General features: G+C 47.4%; 1 protein-coding gene and 1 long non-coding RNA gene across 3 annotated transcripts in view; one reads left to right on the top strand and one right to left on the bottom strand.

Moving 5' to 3' along the window:
* The window catches only part of LOC138854089 (uncharacterized), a 119806-nt gene that overhangs the window by 60846 nt on the left and 37856 nt on the right, over positions 1-21104 (bottom strand). The window lies entirely within an intron of this gene.
* The window catches only part of LOC128696948 (uncharacterized), an 86034-nt gene that overhangs the window by 56700 nt on the left and 8230 nt on the right, over positions 1-21104 (top strand). Inside the window, exon 5 of the mRNA XM_070095330.1 lies at positions 11688-11812. Within this exon, the coding sequence (XP_069951431.1) occupies positions 11688-11812 (125 nt within the window). The remainder of the gene's footprint in view (positions 1-11687; positions 11813-21104) is intronic.

The following is a 21104-nucleotide window of genomic DNA, read 5'->3' as shown; positions in this document are numbered from 1 at the left end:
TTTTTCTTAAGATAACGTCTCAACACTTAGTTTCCTTGAGACCGCGAGAAATCTCTCTCACAATCTCCAAAATGAGCAGACACACCAAAAGCTGGAAAACAAAATTCCATAAAATAACAAACTTGGAAAACTTGCTTCCCGTGTATCAAATCAAGTTAACATGACAATTTTACTCGTGACTGCGAAGTATTGACACCAGTTACATGATTTGACTTGAACAGTAAAGATTGCAATTCTTCCTAACATATTAAAGTGAAGTATGAAGATACTGGCATGTGTATAGCGCTGGAGCATACAGGATACATTGTGGAGCAAGAACATGCAGGTATGATAAATTAGACACATGTGCAACACTTGGGTATCTTTAATGATGAAACATTCCGCCACACAGTGGCTTCATCAGTCCATACAAAGGAGAATCGTTAAGAACAGGAGGAGTTTGAGGTAATCAGCTTTGAGTCGAGGCTGAGGGACTGATTACCTTAAACTACTCGTGTTCTTCACGATTCTTCTTTGTATGGACTGATGAAGTCACTGTGTGGCGAAACGTTTCCTCATTAAAGATACCCAAGTGTTGCACATGTGTCTAATTTATCAACTTGTCGGTTCTCTGAACCATTCATCTACAACATGCAGGTATCATCGTATAGCAGCAATAAACAAGCATCACTTTGGCGCAGGAAAATATAGGCATTATTGTGGAGCTGCAATATATAAGCATTGTTGTGGAGCATGAAAAGACATCAATGTGGAGCAGAGACTTGCAGGTATCATTATACAGAAGGAATATACAGGCACCATTGTGGTGCAGGAACGTGCAAATATTTTTAGAGCAGGGACATTCAAGCACCATTATCAAGCAAGAACATATAGGTACCACTGTGATGCAGGAACATGTAAGCATAGAGGGCAATGTATCAGAGTGGACACACAGGGATACATTTGCAGTGTCCTCTTCACGAAGGAAAACTAATGACAAAAGGAGCATCCACCCCCCTCTTCACCCTGGGTGCCAGGCCCCTGACGAAGAGAAGTGTGGGGAGAGTTTGGATAAAAGTGGATCAAGTTGGAGGTTTGGCGATGGAAGAGGATCTTGGAAGACAAGTTGAGGGTATACTCTACCTAGAAACAAGGTGATGGAAAGGGATTATATACAAACTGAAAAAAAATCTCCCCTTAGATTTTTTTCTAGTAGGTGAATCATCTTTTGCTTATACATGTTAATGAACTCTTGAGTCAGAACTGGACGTACACACTGCAGAATATGGTAAACCTAAGGTATATGAAAAGGATTTTTAAGCTACAGGCTGAGGAATAATTAAAATCTACATAGTATAAAAGAGAAAGGGGAGTAAGAGTCTTGCCCATTTAAGAAGTACTTTCATTATTCAATAAATAGCTTACAACTGGAAAGCTATCATCCCTTGATTGATGTATGGAGGACGTGTGGTAGAGGTAGGTGGTGTTGGAGTATGTGAATATTTTATAACTTGATTAGGCTATGTGGTGGCAAGGTCGATGGGGAAAAATGGCCTACGAGGTACAAGGTTATAAGGAATGTTGAAAATCTATGAAACTTAGATGGATGGGAATTGAATTTTATCCACTGAAGATGTAGTTGCCGATTAGGGAAAAAATAAGTGGAAGAAGAGAAGTGACCACATCATCTTATCTGTGATGGGAATGAGGTGAATTTGAGGAGTGGTGATGCATGGATGGTTGAGGGGGAGGTAGTATTAACTGTGGTGGTGAAAACGGTGGAACGGTGGTTGTGGTACTGTAGGTGACGGTGGTGGTATAGTAAGGTATAGCAAGTGGTGGTGGTGAGTAAAGGTCAGGACACCAGCCACCTGCCTGAACTTGTAACCATAACAAGTGTTCTGTTAAAATGTTGATACAATTTCATTTCAATGAACTGAATCTACCATCCTCCCCTCCCCCAGGACTCTCCACCACCCTCCCCTCCCCCAGGACTCTCCACCACCCTCCCCTCCCCCAGGACTCTCCACCATCCTCCCCTCCCCCAGGACTCTCCACCACCCTCCCCTCCCCCAGGACTCTCCACCACCCTCCCCTCCCCCCAGGACTCTCCACCACCCTCCCCTCCCCCACGACTCTCCACCACCCTCCCCTCCCCCAGGACTCTCCACCACCCTCCCCTCCCCCAGGACTCTCCACCATCCTCCCCTCCCCCAGGACTCTCCACCACCCTCCCCTCCCCCAGGACTCTCCACCACCCTCCCCTCCCCCAGGACTCTCCACCACCCTCCCCTCCCCCAGGACTCTCCACCACCCTCCCCTCCCCCCAGGACTCTCCACCACCCTCCCCTCCCCCAGGACTCTCCACCACCCTCCCCTCCCCCAGGACTCTCCACCACCCTCCTCTCCCCCCAGGACTCTCCACCACCCTCCCCTCCCCCAAGGACTCTCCACCACCCTCCCCTCCCCCAGGACTCTCCACCACCCTCCCCTACCCCCAGGACTCTCCACCACCCTCCCCTACCCCAGGACTCTCCACCACCCTCCCCTCCCCCCAGGACTCTCCCCCACCCTCCCCTCCCCCAGGACTCTCCACCACCCTCCCCTCCCCCAGGACTCTCCACCACCCTCCCCTCCCCCCAGGACTCTCCACCACCCTCCCCTCCCCCCAGGACTCTCCACCACCCTCCCCTCCCCCCAGGACTCTCCACCACCCTCCCCTCCCCCCAGGACTCTCCACCACCCTCCCCTCCCCCAAGGACTCTCCACCACCCACCCCTCCACCCAGCACTCGCCACCACCCTCCCCTCCCCCCAAGGACTCTCCACCACCCTCCCCTCCCCCCAAGGACTCTCCACCACCCTCCCCTCACTCCAGGACTCTCCACCACCCTCCCCTCCCCCAGGACTCTCCACCACCCTCCCCTCCCCCCAGGACTCTCCACCACCCTCCCCTCCCCCCAGGACTCTCCACCACCCTCCCCTCCCCCAAGGACTCTCCACCACCCTCCACTCCACCCAGCACTCTCCACCACCCTCCACTCCACCCAGCACTCTCCACCACCCTCAACTCCACCCAGCACTCTCCACCACCCTCCACTCCACCCAGCACTCTCCACCACCCTCCACTCCACCCAGCACTCTCCACCACCCTCCACTCCACCCAACACTCTCCACCACCCTCCACTCCACCCAACACTCTCCACCACCCTCCACTCCACCCAACACTCTCCACCACCCTCCACTCCACCCAACACTCTCCACCACCCTCCACTCCACCCAACACTCTCCACCACCCTCCACTCCACCCAACACTCTCCACCACCCTCCACTCCACCCAACACTCTCCACCACCCTCCACTCCACCCAACACTCTCCACCACCCTCCACTCCACCCAACACTCTCCACCACCCTCCACTCCCCCCACACTCTCCACCACCCTCCACTCCACCCAACACTCTCCACCACCCTCTCCACCCAACACCTCCACCACCCTCCACTCCCCCCACTCCACCCAACACACTCCACCACTCTCCACCCAGCACTCTCCACTCCACCCAACACACTCCACCACCCTCCACTCCACCCAACACTCTCCACCATCCTCCACTCCACCCAACACTCTCCACCACCCTCCACTCCACCCAACACTCTCCACTCCACCCAGCACTCTCCACCACCCTCCACTCCACCCAACACTCTCCACCACCCTCCACTCCACCCAGCACTCTCCACTCCACCCAACACTCTCCACCACCCTCCACTCCACCCAACACTCTCCACCACCCTCCACTCCACCCAACACTCTCCACCACCCTCCACTCCACCCAACACTCTCCACCACCCTCCACTCCACCCAACACTCTCCACCACCCTCCACTCCACCCAACACTCTCCACCACCCTCCACTCCACCCAGCACTCTCCACCAACCTCCACTCCACCCAACACTCTCCACCACCCTCCACTCCACCCAGCACTCTCCACTCCACCCAACACACTCCACCACCCTCCACTCCACCCAGCACTCTCCACTCCACCCAACACACTCCACCACCCTCCACTCCACCCAACACTCTCCACCATCCTCCACTCCACCCAACACTCTCCACCACCCTCCACTCCACCCAGCACTCTCCACTCCACCCAGCACTCTCCACCACCCTCCACTCCACCCAACACTCTCCACCACCCTCCACTCCACCCAGCACTCTCCACTCCACCCAGCACTCTCCACCACCCTCCACTCCACCCAACACTCTCCACCACCCTCCACTCCACCCAGCCCTCTCCACTCCACCCAACACTCTCCACCACCCTCCACTCCACCCAGCACTCTCCACTCCACCCAACACACTCCACCACCCTCCACTCCACCCAACACTCTCCACCATCCTCCACTCCACCCAACACTCTCCACCACCCTCCACTCCACCCAACACTCTCCACCATCCTCCACTCCACCCAACACTCTCCACCACCCTCTCCACCCACCACCACTCCACCCACCACCCTCCACCCACCCACCCTCCACTCCACCCAGCACTCTCCACTCCACCCAGCACTCTCCACACCACCCAGCACTCTCCACACACTACCACCCTCCACTCACACCCAACACTCTCCACCACCCTCCACTCCACCCAACACACACACACTACCACCCTCAACTCCACCCAACACACACACACTACCACCCTCCACTCCACCCAACACACACACACACTACCACCCTCCACTCCACCCAACACACACACACACTACCACCCTCCACTCCACCCAACACACACACACTACCACCCTCCACTCCACCCAACACACACACACTACCACCCTCCACTCCACCCAACACACACACTACCACCCTCCCTCCACTACCACCCTCCACTCCACCCAACACACACACACTACCACCCTCCACTCCACCCACACACACACTACCACCCTCCACTCCACCCAACACACACACACTACCACCCTCCACTCCACCCAACACACACACACACCCTCCACTCCACCCAACACACCCTCCACCCTCCACTCCAACACACACACTACCACCCTCCACTCCACCCAACACACACACTACCACCCTCCACTCCACCCCCAACACACACACACTACCACCCTCCACTCCACCCAACACACACACTACCACCCTCCACTCCACCCAACACACACACTACCACCCTCCACTCCACCCAACACACACACTACCACCCTCCACTCCACCCAACACACACACTACCACCCTCCACTCCACCCAACACACACACTACCACCCTCCACTCCACCCACCCACACACACTAACACACTCCACTCCACCCCACACACACACACACACTACCACCCTCCACTCCACCCAACACACACACACTACCACCCTCCACTCCACCCAGCACTCTCCACCACCCTCCACTTCACCCAACACTCTCTACCACCCTCCACTCCACCCAACACTCTCCACCACCCTCCACTCCACTCAACACACACACACTACCACCCTCCACTCCACCCAACACACACACACACTACCACCATCCACTCCACCCAACACACACACACACTACCACCCTCCACTCCACCCAACACACACACACTACCACCCTCCACTCCACCCAACACACACACACACTACCACCCTCCACTCCACCCAACACACACACACTACCACCCTCCACTCCACCCAGCACTCTCCACCACCCTCCACTTCACCCAACACTCTCCACCACCCTCCACTCCACTCAACACACACACACTACCACCCTCCACTCCACCCAACACACACACACTACCACCCTCCACTCCACCCAACACACACACTACCACCCTCCACTCCACCCAACACACACACACACTACCACCCTCCACTCCACCCAACACACACACACTACCACCCTCCACTCCACCCAGCACTCTCCACCACCCTCCACTTCACCCAACACTCTCCACCACCCTCCACTTCACCCAACACTCTCCACCACCCTCCACTCCACTCAACACACACACACTACCACCCTCCACTCCACCCAACACACACACACACTACCACCCTCCACTCCACCCAACACACACACACACTACCACCCTCCACTCCACCCAACACACACACACACTACCACCCTCCACTCCACCCAACACACACACACACTACCACCCTCCACTCCACCCAACACACACACACTACCACCCTCCACTCCACCCAGCACTCTCCACCACCCTCCACTTCACCCAACACTCTCCACCACCCTCCACTCCACTCAACACACACACACTACCACCCTCCACTCCACCCAACACACACACACTACCACCCTCCACTCCACCCAACACACACACTACCACCCACCACACCACCCCACACACACACTACCACCCACCAATCCACCCAACACACACACCACCACCCTCCACTCCACCCAACAGACACACTACCACCCTCCATTCCACCCAACACACACACTACCACCCTCCATTCCACCCAACACACACACTACCACCCTCCATTCCACCCAACACACACACTACCACCCTCCACTCCACCCAACACACACACTACCCCCCTCCACTCCACCCAACACACACACACTACCACCCTCCATTCCACCCAACACACACACTACCACCCTCCATTCCACCCAACACACACACTACCACCCTCCACTCCACCCAACACACACACTACCCCCCTCCACTCCACCCAACACACACACACTACCACCCTCCACTCCACCCAACTGGACTCATCAGCAGTGTGCTGCTATCATCTAGATAGAGAGAGCAAAAGCCAGCTATGTTTCCCAATAATACTCCGTCACGCAGGATGGATCACATATATAATGTTGAAATCTGTCAGCCTGAGCTGGGAGACTTCAGCAGCATCAGCCTGAGCTGGGAGGCTTTAGCAGCGTCAGCCTGAGCTGGGAGACTTCAGCAGCGTCAGCCTGAGCTGGGAGACTTCAGCAGCGTCAGCCTGAGCTGGGAGACTTCAGCAGCGTCAGCCTGAGCTGGGAGACTTCAGCAGCGTCAGCCTGAGCTGGGAGACTTCAGCAGCGTCAGCCTGAGCTGGGAGACTTCAGCAGCGTCAGCCTGAGCTGGGAGACTTCAGCAGCGTCTGCCTGAGCTGGGAGACTTCAGCAGCGTCTGCCTGAGCTGGGAGACTTCAGCAGCATCAGCCTGAGCTGGGAGACTTCAGCAGCATCAGCCTGAGCTGGGAGACTTCAGCAGCGTCTGCCTGAGCTGGGAGACTTCAGCAGCATCAGCCTGAGCTGGGAGACTTCGGTAGCGTCAGCCTGAGCTGGGAGACTTCAGCAGCGTCAGCCTGAGCTGGGAGACTTCGGTAGCGTCAGCCTGAGCTGGGAGACTTCAGCAGCGTCAGCCTGAGCTGGGAGACTTCAGAAGCGTCAGCCTGAGCTGGGAGACTTCCGCAGCGTCTGCCTGAGCTGGGAGACTTCAGCAGCCTCAGCCTGAGCTGCGAGCCTTCAGCAGCCTCAGCCAGAGCTTGGAGACTTCGGCAGCGTCAGCCTGAGCTGGGAGACTTCAGCAGCGTCAGCCTGAGCTGGGAGACTTCAGCAGCGTCAGCCTGAGCTGGGAGGCTTCAGCAGCGTCAGCCTGAGCTGGGAGACTTCGGTAGCGTCAGCCTGAGCTGGGAGACTTCAGTAGCGTCAGCCTGAGCTGGGAGACTTCGGTAGCGTCAGCCTGAGCTGGGAGACTTCAGCAGCGTCAGCCTGAGCTGGGAGGCTTCAGCAGCGTCAGCCTGAGCTGGGAGGCTTCAGCAGCGTCAGCCTGAGCTGGGAGGCTTCAGCAGCGTCAGCCTGAGCTGGGAGGCTTCAGCAGCGTCAGCCTGAGCTAGAAGACTTTAGCAGGGCAATGAGGATATGATCAAGTATACCACTGTTCATCAGCTACGGGAGTATCAAAGGTTTCACTCCAGTAGAGAAGCTTATCCTCAGACCCCTTACCCCTTGGTGATGGGTCAGTGGGGGACGCTTCTCTCCCAGCTCGTCCGCTAAGATCCTACTCCAAGCTCTCACATGAAGGGATACTTTATATCTCCTAACTTTTCCTTAAGATAGCCCTCCAGCCTCCAGCTCTCCTTACCCCGTCCTCAAATTCCTTAATACTTCTTCCTTCAGTAAATTGACTCCTTGGATGGAGCTATGGGTAGAACAGGAATCCCTGTCGTGTATTAACATATACGTATCACTGTAGTGTAGTAACATACAGACATTACTGTGGTGCAGTAACATACAGGCATCATTGTGGTGCAGTAACATGCAGGCATCATTGTGGTGTACTAACGTAGAGGTATCACTGTAGTACAGTAATATACAAAGCATCACTGTGGTGGTGCAGAAACATACAGACATCATTTGGGAGCAAAAACATACAAGCATCATTCTGTAGGAAGACAACCGCACTGGGATCATCGCTTCATTACCTACATGGTTCCAGGAATATAAATTTTCAGAAGACGTTTTCTTCCTGCACCAGAGGGTGGGAGGCCGTAAACTGCGGTCCACATCATCCGCTGAGCATCGCTTCCCACCACACAATATTGTGGAGTGAAGAGAGCGAGAGCATAACACGCTGGGAGGGACGGGCCCAGCAAGATTGTGTATGACAGTGTGAGGGAGAAAAAGCAGCAGGTACTGCGAGTGTATACTGCACATTGTGCAAGCAATAGGGACGAGAGAGGAAAGCCAGGGGAATATATGATTGTCATGTACAAGATACTCCGAAGGAAGGATGGTTGACAGATAAATACAGAGAAAAACACTCACATTAAATATTGTAAATGTGTGTGTGCAGTTGGGGCATTCACTTAATTGTGGTTGCAGGGGTCGATTCTCAGATCCTGCCAATTTTATCATTCCCTCTTAGCCTCGTGGCTCCTATCATACATGCTCTGAAAACTATGTATGGCGCCTGCCTCCACCAAATTCATTCCACTTCCTGACCACACTGAGACTGAAACAAAATATTTCCTAACATCCCTGTGTCTAACTTTCAGATGCGTCCCAGAGTTCCTATTTCTCCCTTCTCAAACAGCTTATCCCAGTCTACCTTATCAATTCCCCTGAGTATTTTGTGTGTTATCATGCCCTTTCCTCCCCTAGTTCTTCTATCCTTTAATGTCATTAGGTCCAGTTCCATTAGCCTCTTCTCGTAGATCATGCCTCTTAGTTCAGGAACAAGCCTTGATACATTCTTCTGCACTTTCTCTGGTTTCAAAACATACTTTTCAGGTACGGGCTCCATACTGGTGTTGCATACTCCAAGATGGGCCTGACATGTTTTCTAATAAAGCCCCGGAATAACTTTTTCTTAAGGTTTCTGAAGGCTACTCATAGACTTGCCAGACAAGCATTAGCTGCAGAGGTTATCAGACTGATGTGAGTCTATGCTCACTCCTAGGTCCTTATCTTTGAGTGAAGTCAGCATCTGACAACTCCCTCTAATTTGTACCTCGTTTCCGGTCTCCTTGCTCCTTCACCAGTCTTCATTACGTTGCACTTTCTGGGGATGAATTCAAGAAACACATTATCGGACCACTCTTGCAATTTGTCCCAATTCTTATGGGGCCTTTGCCTGTCCTTATTAATTTTATATCACCATCAAAGAGACATATATCTGAATCAATTCAGTCTGGAATGTCATTTACATAAACCAGAAACAGTACTGGTCCTAATACCGATCCTTACGGAACCCCACTAGTTACTCTTTCCCATTCTGACATTTCTTTCCTGAAAGATACTCTTTGATCCACCGGAGAGAGAGAGAGAGAGAGAGAGAGTACTTACCCATTTGTGGTTGCAGGAGTCGAGTCACAGCTCCTGGCCCAGCCTCTTCGCTGATCGCGAGTGTGTATCAGCTTAATCAGAAAATCAAATTTTCTAAACATTCAATCTGTTTTTATCCCTATTCTGTGCTTGTTCATCACAATACTGAGAAATATTTGGCACTGTTGAAAATTTAAATAAAATTTAATTACCATTCAATTCGATCTTTTTGACAAAATTTTTTTCTTCAGTTTAATTTTAGATGCAATATATAATTATATTATGTATGTCGTGATAAGAAAAACTTGCGATTTTGCCTTAAATAGCAACGTTCTTCTTGTCGAATAAGGCAAGCGAAAATTTGTGTATGCAATATTTCGCAAAAATCATTCTGAACCTAACGAAAAAAATATATTTCATTCTGTTTGTTATTAAGTTATTGTAAGCCTATCTAAAATATATTTAGCGGGATTAGGCTAAATTAAATTGCGCTGGTTATAATAAGGTTAGGCAAGTTTTCTATGGTTCTTTTGCTACAAAATTATTAATTTTTACATGAACATAAATGAAAAAAAATATATCTTTAAACGTATAAGAAAAAGTGTTAGAAATGACAATTTTAAACGAGTTCTTGGTAATTGACCAATTTTACCTATTCGGCATATATATATTATATATATATATATATATATATATATATATAAAATATATATATAATATATATATATATATATATATATTATAAACAGGCTTGAATGAAGAAGGATAGGACTTCTCCAACTTTTTGGATTATATATATATATATATATATATATACTGCTTATGGGGTTTCTCTTTAGAAGTGTGAATAAATCTCAGATGCATATGAAAGCTTTACCCAAACAGTAGTCTTTCAGTGTCTAGGGCATTAAAGGTAACGCTTACCTACACATTTGGAATAATTTTGTACATCGGAAAAAAAGTATTCCACTTGATGGTTTTTGTGGTCATGAAAACAAGTATGACCATGAGAACAATTAACTTCCTACAATGGCATATTGTGTATTTGGATCAAGAGCCTTTAACCTGTACAATTTATTTACCCTCCTCCATTCCCAGGTCTGAGTCCATAAATAAATTGCAAATTGGCTCTTATAAATAAGAGCCAATTTGCAATTTTAAAGCATCATTTCCATATTCATGATCCAAAATTGATATAAAACGAGTGGCTTTAAACATTTTTGTTGTAGACCAAAGTAAACAAGCTTGAATGAAGAAGGATAGGACTTCTCCAACTTTTTGGATTAAAAGCCTTAGTAGGTATCGATTTTCTCGAAGGGTTACTGGTTCAAAGAATACTTCTTGTCAGCAACACCATCTCTGACATTATAAATGGCATGTGGTGAAGAGGGATTGGATGCGAGACAGACTTCTCTCTGCCTGACACTGCAGACTCGCATGCATTTCATCTTCCCCTTCTACTTTGCAACATACTCTTGTTTGTTCAGAATCTGACAGTTATTGTCTGTCAGATGTCAGCCGCCTGTGTTGCCCCATCTTCCCGGGTCCGTGTTGACTGATATATATTCCCGAAACTTGGGTTTCATTTTTCAGAAACTGATGGGAAATATAATTTGCGTAGTATATTAATTAGCTTTTATACAAAACTAATATTGTACATATTTGGACCCGAAATTTTAAAAGAATATAGTCTCAACTTTAGCTTACGATATTTCGATTGGAAGTATTAGATTCCATTTTAAATGGGTAATTAATTTATAGTTCCATTGTTCTTTATTGATCATAGGATCTTCATTCGTGTTCTATATTGTTCCTACAGTAATTTGTTGCGTTTGGTTCATGTTCTATTTTCCTGCACACGTCCCTCGCCTTTTCTCTATTCCCTTCCCAGAAGAAATGATTAATTCTTTGTGTCACTACCTACAGGCCGAGAGTGAGAATCTAGTGGAATACACCCCTGTCAACGACTCAGACGGACTAGAAACCTCACGCCTCGGGCTGCGCTTCACTGTGGGTCCTCGACACTTTCCTTCAGGAGAGCTTCGTCTCCGGTAAGTCTAAGCCGGACTGAGGCTTAGACTTGGATTACGTAATTATTCCTCGGGTTTTAAATCCTTCAGGTTTGACTTTGAACACCATTAGAACTACCGCTACCACATACATTAGTACCTACAGCTGGGTCCTCAGGTTATGTATATTGCTTACAATAATGAGCAAATTAACTGAGACAGGAGTAAAGTTTGTGATTATCTCATATGTCTTAGTCTCCAGCTTAACGTAGTTTGGGTTCTTTTCTTTTCAGAAGAGCTTGCTACCAACTTCAGCTGCGGTGTTACCCTGCGACTTTCGTCAGTGCTACATCAGCGATTGTTCTGTAAGGCTATTATTTCAAGTGTGCTCCGTGAGTGAATGTGGTTTCACCAAATTACTGCTGAAATTTAAGATGGGTGTTAAATCTAGGAAGCGTGCAAGTATTAGAAGACATACTGATTTGACTATCACACAGATCGCCGAAAATTCGAGCCTTGCAAAGTCAACTGTAGTTCGGATTCTGAAGAAAGCTGACGACACTGGTGATTGTGGAGCATTGCATCGAGGAAGATGATGAAGAAAACGCAAGACAACACCTCACGATGACAAGGTTATGATAACAGTGCTAAGGATACCAAGAAAACAAGCAAAGATCAACAGAGAGATTTGGCTTCAGCTGGCGTAAATATTGATTCTTCAACTGTTCGACGAAGGCCCTTTGAAGTTGGCAGAACTGCGAGAAAGCCGGCAAAGAAACAATTACTGACTGCTGCTATGAAGAAAAAACGGCTGCAGTGGACACTTGATCATAAGGGATGGACGACAAATGAATGGAGAAAATTTGTATTTTCAGATGTGGCGTATTTTGAAGTACGTGGGCACAGATCAGTGGTACTGAGACGGAGCAAAGGCAAACCTCTTCGGAATGGACACATTCATCAAGAGCCAAAACAACCACCTACGATATTTAGGGGTAATTTTATTGATAAAGCCCGGGACGGCTTGTTATTGTTTAGGGAACGATGAACAGTGACCAAATACAAGGCAATCCTGGCAGCTCATTTGCTTCCCATTATGGACAGACTTTCCTGATGGAGAAGGCATTTTTCATCAGGCTCTTGCTCCATGCCACGCTTCCAGAAAAATGCTGACAGTCTTCGAAGAGAGTGAGCTAAGCGTCCTAAATTGGCTCTGAAACTCTCCTGACCTCAATCCATGGGCAATAACCAAACGCAGGATCGCGAAACAGGACTGTTCAACTATGGAGAAGCTAACTGCTGCTATTATTAGGATCTGGTACCACGACGAAGAACTTGCCAAAATGTGTAAAACATTGGTTGATTCTTTGCCAAAGCGTGTAGCAATTCTTATAAAAGCAGAGAATAGTCATCTCTCTTATTAAATCAATTATCTGTCATATCATGACCGTGTATTTTTCAAATAAACCTTAATTTTCCAGATACGTCCCAATTAATAAGCACACTACTGTTGATAGGTAGAACAACCGATCCGACCTTCACATTACACAGTACAATTATACTGGTTGATGACATTAAAGTACGGACGTTGTCCCTGGTGACGCCGATCAAAGGAAGATAGAATGGTGATTATCATGAACTTGAACTGATGGGTGGACACAGTGGTGACTAACAGATTCAGTTGCAGAAATTGAGTAGCTTTAATTCAATCATTTTCGTCGCACGAGGAAATTTATGAAAAACTACCAAATTCTGGGTTATTTAGAAGTGTGAGAGAGGGCTTTAAATGCAAGCAGGTCTTTGGGAAGAGCAGTTGTGTTGTACAGTGTTGCAGGGAGAATGGTTGTGTTGTACATTGTTGCGGGGAGAGTGATTGTGTTGTACAGTGTTTCGGAGAGAGTGGTAGTGTTGTACAGTGTTGCGAGGAGAGTGGTAGTGTTGTACAGTGTTGCGGGGAGAGTGGTTGTGTTGTACAGTGTTGCAGGGAGTGGTAGTGTACTTGTTAGGGCGTTTGTTTGTTCATTAATATCTAAGTATTCTGCCTTGTCCTCTATGCTCTTCATTATATCAACTCCAGGTTTCTTTCTTTCAGTTTAGAGGTAGCAAACATTATTATATATTTACAAACACACAGGCTAGCTAAGTCGCGCTCATACACATGTACGTACACACACACACACAAATGGTAACACACACACACACACACACACACACACACACACACACACAACCACACACACACACACACACACACACAACTTCTCGATGGATGGTTCTATGAGAGATGACCAATGGGAAAAAAAGTGAGTGGTGCACTGAGCCATCTGTGGAGACAGAATTTTATCCACAGAGGAAACAAAGGGAATATACAAAAGTACAGTGGTACCAACACTGTTGTATGGGTGTGAAGCATGTGTTTTGAATGTTGCACAGTGAGGAGGAGGCTGGAGGCAGTGGAGATGTCATGTCTGAGGGGGAATGTGTGATTTAAATGTTATGCAGAGAATTCGGAGTTTGAATATTAAAAGGTATGGAGTTACCCAAAGTATTATTCAGAGGGCTGAGGAGAGGTTGTTGAGGTAGTTTGGATATTCAGAGAGGATGAAACAAAACAGGATGACCTGAGGTGTGTTATGTTGCCGTTTCTTAACCATAGTTTAGGCATACCTATGGCAAGGCAGTGATGAAGTGAATGATGATGAAAGTGTTTCTTCTTCTTCTGGTCACCCTGCCTTGGTGGGAGATGGCCTATGTGTTAATAAAAAAAAAACATAAAATACATCAAGGGTGGAGGGATGGAGGAGTAGGGAAAAGGCTGGAGGGAGGAGGTGGTAAAGGAGGTTTCGAGTGCTACGGGCTTAAATATCCAACAGGCTTGTTTGAGCGTGTTAGGAGTAAGTGGAGGCGAGTGTCTTACGATTTCACGTGCTGTTTGAGTGAGCAGAATAACATTTATGAAGGGATTCAGGGGTAACCAGTTACTGAACTTGATTCCTGGAGGTGGATATACAGTGCCTGCACTCTGAAGGACGGGTGGGGATACCTGGAGAGGGTTTCGGGGGTCAACGCCCCCGCGGCCTGGACTGAGACTAGGCCTCGAGATGTTGCGATTTACAGAGTCATCTGAGCAGTAATGTCGACGAACTTTGGCAAGACAGTGATTGAATAAGTGACGGTGAAGGTGTTATCTTTTTGCCCCGTCACTCTACCTGGGTGAGAGACAGCCGGAGTGTTAATAAAAAATGTAAAAGTGCTTTCCAGGTCTTGTCTGAATTCCGAATTTGATTGAATCTGTTGGCGTAATACTGTTGTTTTTATTTCTTTTGAGAGTGTAATAGTATACCTCCCAGTCAGCATAGCTTCTCGTATCATACCAGTAATCAAATATACTGTAAACTCAATCACTGTAACTTCTTCGTTTGTGTCTCAGAAATATTCTTATTCTTAGCTATGCTTTTCAATAAAATATTCAAAGGAGCAGAAGATTCAGTCACCACCATAAACTGGAGACAGAAACCTCTGACGATGTCATTGTTTAGAAATGGACTCTATAGTCTCATTGCTGTAACCAAATTGGCTTTTAATGATCAGTAACTATTGTTTAACTCTGACTATTTCGAGTCTGAAAATTTAAGCCTCCATCAATGTCGCAAATTCAACAACAAAAAAATAAAAGCTCATTTCTGTGGTGGTAATAAAGCCAAAACAACGAAAGTTGGTTCAGTACTTACCGAGTTATGAAGGCGTGAAGCTGAAGGTAGTTTTGAAGGTCGTTGACCCCATGACGGGGGTCATGGGAATCAACGCCACATATTAAAACATTCTGCATATTTTTTTCACTTTTTTTTCTCTCTCGTTTTCCCGATTTTTTTTATTTCCACACAAGAACAATGGGCTAGAACTTTCACTGCATGCCCAATGTCTTTTTAGTTAAGTCTTATTATAAATCAAAACAGTCAAACTACATGTGTCACCATTATATTTTTTCACGCGCACTGATCCATACAAAAGTATTCATACACTAGTCCATTTGTTTCGCTTTCCACTGTTCTAACATATTCACACACATATATAGGCAATGGTCATGTTCCTAGACCTGCTGCAGTCTGTGGAAGTCCATGAAGCACAGCTCTATACACAGCAGTTTCTTCATTCCCTACACGTTCTATATAAACAAGTGTCTCTAGTTGGTCGCTTTGACATATGAGTGCATCTTTTCTGACCCCATTTGTTAGCTACAAGCAGCACAGCTAGAAAGTGACCAGCATACCTCAAACGAGAGGGTATTTAGTCATCAGTACAACGATGCATGTGTTGTGCTATTACTTGCCTTAAAATAATCTAGGCCATTGAGGTACATAACTCACTTCGATGATGAGCCTGTATACCGACCATAATAAAAGAGTTAATTTACAATTTAAAATTATGTGCCCATGGGGATTTGCAACATTTAAACTTCAAGATTTATAAAAATGGTTATTCTACGTCTAGGTCTACGTCTACGTTTAGAGCGGAAAAGTAATGTGAAGGACCTGGGTGTGGTAATGTCCGAAGACCTCACCTTCAAGCACCACAACAATGCCACTATCACATCTGCGAGGAAACTGATAGGATGGATAATGAGAACATTCAAGACAATAGATGCTAAGCCAATGATGATCCTTTTTAAATCACTTGTTCTCTCTAGGCTGGAATACTGCTGTACATTAACATCCCCATTCAAAGCAGGTGAAATTGCAGATCTAGAGAATGTACAGAGAACCTTTACTGCACGTATAAGTTCCATCAAACACCTTAACTACTGGGAACGCCTGGAAGCACTTGACTTGTACTTACTGGAGCGCAGGCGAAAGAGATGTATCATAATCTACACCTGGAAGATTCTGGAAGGACTGGTCCCTAATATACACACAGAAATCACTCCATACGAAACCAAAAGACTTGGCAGACGATGCAACATACCCCCAACGAAAAGTAGGGGCGTCAATGGTACTCTAAGAGAAAACAGAGTAAGTGTCCGGGGCCCAAGACTGTTCAACAGCCTCCCACCAGCAATAAGGGGCATTACCAGTAGACCCCTGGTTGTCTTCAAGAGGGAGCTGGACAGATACCTAAAGTTGGTGCTGGATCAGCCGGTCTGTGGTTCGTACGTTGGATTGCGTGCAGCCAGTAGTAACAGCCTCGTCGATCAGGCCCTGATCCACCGGGAGGCCTGGTCGTGGGCCGGGTCGTGGACCGGGCCGCGGGGGCATTGATCCCGGAATACCGTCCAGGTAGGCAGAGGGAGGTACATGTATTCTACAGTTGGACTGTCATAAAATTCCAAAATTACAGAGCTCTTCTTATCCCAGACAACAGTATGAAAATGTTACACATATTACTACAAAGAAAATTGTTGTAAGTAATAATAAGTCCCAAGTAACAGGGAAGGTAAGTTACCAAGTACCGACTGTGACTGCACAATTAATGTAGTTAAGGTTAGTATCACTCCAGTAGCCATGGGAAGAATATCCTGCAGCGAGCCACAAAAAATACTGCCTAATTCTAAATAAACTTGCGAGACCAGTCCCAGGACGCAGAACATTTATCTGTTCCACCCACAGATAAATGTTAAAACACAACACTAGAGATGACACTGAGGCTGGAAGGTGAGACGCCGGCAGCCAGATGGAAGCCCTAAGCAACAGCATCCAGAAATAACAAGATCATAGCACCTTCCCACACCACACCTGACTTGGGCCCGAGAGAGCTTCGAGAAAGTACTCTTCGAAACCTAAAGGTTGACCTATTAAAAAAACTATGTCCTTCACTTACACTCCTAGTTCTCCCTGTAGAGAATCCAGAACATTATGGGAAGTCCGAACTGCACTAAAAGAAGCCAGAATATCAAAGCACTTGCGGTCAGCGGACCAGCCGTGCCAGACTTTACCAAAGGTAAAAGGTGCCCCATACTTTACGACAGACATTGAGAACTGACACATAGACAGACACAGACACACACACACACACACACACACACACACACACACACACACACAACGCTCCAGATCACACTACTCATCCCACCGCAATAACCCACATCTATAAAACTTCCAAACCTATCCACTCATCCACTACCAGCAATTTCTCACCACGAACCCCAAAACCTCCAACCACTATTTTCTAACACAAGACCAGTGCTTCACGTCTCTCACCTATACCTCCCACACGTTTGATCATTTTTCCTTTCCCTCCCAACATTTCTCTCCTTCATCCAACTCCACCGAAAAAATCCTCATTTAAATGAATAGACTGAACATAGCACTCATGGACATGAAAATGAGATCACATGTAATATTTCCAAGAGAAAGACGAAACAAAGGACAGAAATGACACCATTACTCAGAAATGAGTGGAGTTTCGAAATGAGATGAACTGAGATGAATCAAATGACTTCATAGTGGGTACAATCAGAACTGGGGAACCCAATTGCGTAGAAATTATTTACAACCCACCACTCAATAGAAGGAGACTATTTAAGGAATACGAAGGCAACAGAAACACAGAGCAATAGCTGGCACCACAGCAGAAGCCATGAAAACTCTTATGACCACCATAAAGCTATTAAACATGAAAGATTTCAATCACAAAGAAAGAGACAGAATTAGCCACTGCACACTGGGCCAGACAAGTAAAGGGGTGAAATGACTTCAGGTTCACAACTAACCCACATTTCGGAGAGGAAATTCTAAACGACGTCAAGGCCGTACTGGCTGCGACGTCATAATGGCCCAAGATGGGTAGTGTCTGGATGGAAGGTGTTCCCATGTCGAGTGCACTCGCTATTATTTGGAAGGTGTTAATTGAATAATAAATTTATATTACGACACTTTCGCTCAACCCTGAGCCAAATTGTTGTAATATAAATTCATTTTGAATATTGTGTCTTCATCCACACACTTAAATTGTGACAAAAAAAGCGGTGACCACCGACTATTGTTACGAAGTTGTATTGCGAAAGCCACACAGGCAGCTGAGTGCCTGTGAGGTATCTGGCTCTCAGCTAAAATATCTAAGTGCCGGAAGTGGATGGCTTCCCATCTCTGCAGTTGTGACAAAAAGGTCTGACGTCAAGGGATTTGGGTCCCAAATGCGTAGGCCAGGTCAGTGTCAGGTGTCGTAGGAGAGTGGGCTGACAGAGGTCATTTACCTGGAGTTTACCTGGAGAGAGTTCCGGGGGTCAACGCCCCCGCGGCCCGGTCTGAGACCAGGCCTCCTGGTGGATCAGAGCCTGATCAACCAGGCTGTTGCTGCTGGCTGCACGCAAACCAACATACGAGCCACAGCCCGGCTGATCCGGAACTGACTTTAGGTGCTTGTCCAGTGCCAGCTTGAAGACTGCCAGGGGTCTGTTGGTAATCCCCCTTATGTGTGCTGGGAGGCAGTTGAACAGTCTCGGGCCCCTGACACTTATTGTATGGTCTCTTAACGTGCTAGTGACACCCCTGCTTTTCATTGGGGGGATGGTGCATCGTCTGCCAAGTCTTTTGCTTTCGTAGTGGGTGATTTTCGTGTGCAAGTTCGGTACTAGTCCCTCTAGGATTTTCCAGGTGTATATAATCATGTATCTCTCCCTCCTGCGTTCCAGGGAATACAGGTTTAGGAACCTCAAGCGCTCCCAATAATTGAGGTGTTTTATCTCCGTTATCCGCGCCGTGAAAGTTCTCTGTACATTTTCTAGGTCGGCAATTTCACCTGCCTTGAAAGGTGCTGTTAGTGTGCAGCAATATTCCAGCCTAGATAGAACAAGTGACCTGAAGAGTGTCATCATGGGCTTGGCCTCCCTAGTTTTGAAGGTTCTCATTATCCATCCTGTCATTTTTCTAGCAGATGCGATTGATACAATGTTATGGTCCTTGAAGGTGAGATCCTCCGACATGATCACTCCCAGGTCTTTGACGTTGGTGTTTCGCTCTATTTTGTGGCCAGAATTTGTTTTGTACTCTGATGAAGATTTAATTTCCTCATGTTTACCATATCTGAGTAATTGAAATTTCTCATCGTTGAACTTCATATTGTTTTCTGCAGCCCACTGAAAGATTTGGTTGATGTCTGCCTGGAGCTTTGCAGTGTCTGCAATGGAAGACACTGTCATGCAGATTCGGGTGTCATCTGCAAAGGAAGACACGGTGCTGTGGCTGACATCCTTGTCTATGTCGGATATAAGGATGAGGAACAAGATGGGAGCGAGTACTGTGCCTTGTGGAACAGAGCTTTTCACCGTAGCTGCCTCGGACTTTACTCTGTTGACGACTACTCTCTGTGTTCTGTTAGTGAGGAAATTATAGATCCATCGACCGACTTTTCCTGTTATTCCTTTAGCACGCATTTTGTGCGCTATTACGCCATGGTCACACTTGTCGAAGGCTTTTGCAAAGTCTGTATATATTACATCTGCATTCTTTTTGTCTTCTAGTGCATTTAGGACCTTGTCGTAGTGGTCCAATAGTTGAGACAGACAGGAGCGACCTGTTCTAAACCCATGTTGCCCTGGGTTGTGTAACTGATGGGTTTCTAGATGCGTGGTGATCTTGCTTCTTAGGACCCTTTCAAAGATTTTTATGATATGGGATGTTAGTGCTATTGGTCTGTAGTTCTTTGCTGTTGCTTTACTGCCCCCTTTGTGGAGTGGGGCTATGTCTGTTGTTTTTAGTAACTGTGGGACGACCCCCGTGTCCATGCTCCCTCTCCATAGGATGGAAAAGGCTCGTGATAGGGGCTTCTTGCAGTTCTTGATGAACACAGAGTTCCATGAGTCTGGCCCTGGGGCAGAGTGCATGGGCATGTCATTTATCGCCTGTTCGAAGTCATTTGGCGTCAGGATAACATCGGATAGGCTTGTCTGCGGCCTCAGAATGGTGTCACTTGTTTCATGACTACACACGTACACACACACGCACATATATGCGCGTGCACACACGTACATATATGCGCGCGCACACATGCACATATATGCGCGCGCACACATACACATACATGCGCGCACACGTGCACATATATATATACATACATATATATATATATATATATATATATATATATATATATATATATATATATATATCGACACAGATATTCACAATGTCAGTCTCCCGCTTAGTGTGACCCTACAAGATGAAACACCTTCACCATCATTCATTCAATCACTACCGTACTGCTGCACAAGTGTCTTACTCATCAACTTGTCGATATTTTATACCATTTTCAGCATACATTCAATTGCTGTCTTGCTGGAGATAACACGAGGACCAGAACTGGAGATTACATAAGAATCGGTGCCACGGACCATGTCCAG

The sequence above is a fragment of the Cherax quadricarinatus genome, chromosome 49, assembly GCF_038502225.1.
Source record: "Cherax quadricarinatus isolate ZL_2023a chromosome 49, ASM3850222v1, whole genome shotgun sequence".
Taxonomy (NCBI): domain Eukaryota; kingdom Metazoa; phylum Arthropoda; class Malacostraca; order Decapoda; family Parastacidae; genus Cherax; species Cherax quadricarinatus.
Note: the sequence above shows the minus strand (reverse complement) of the source record. Positions and strands in the feature narration are given on the sequence as shown.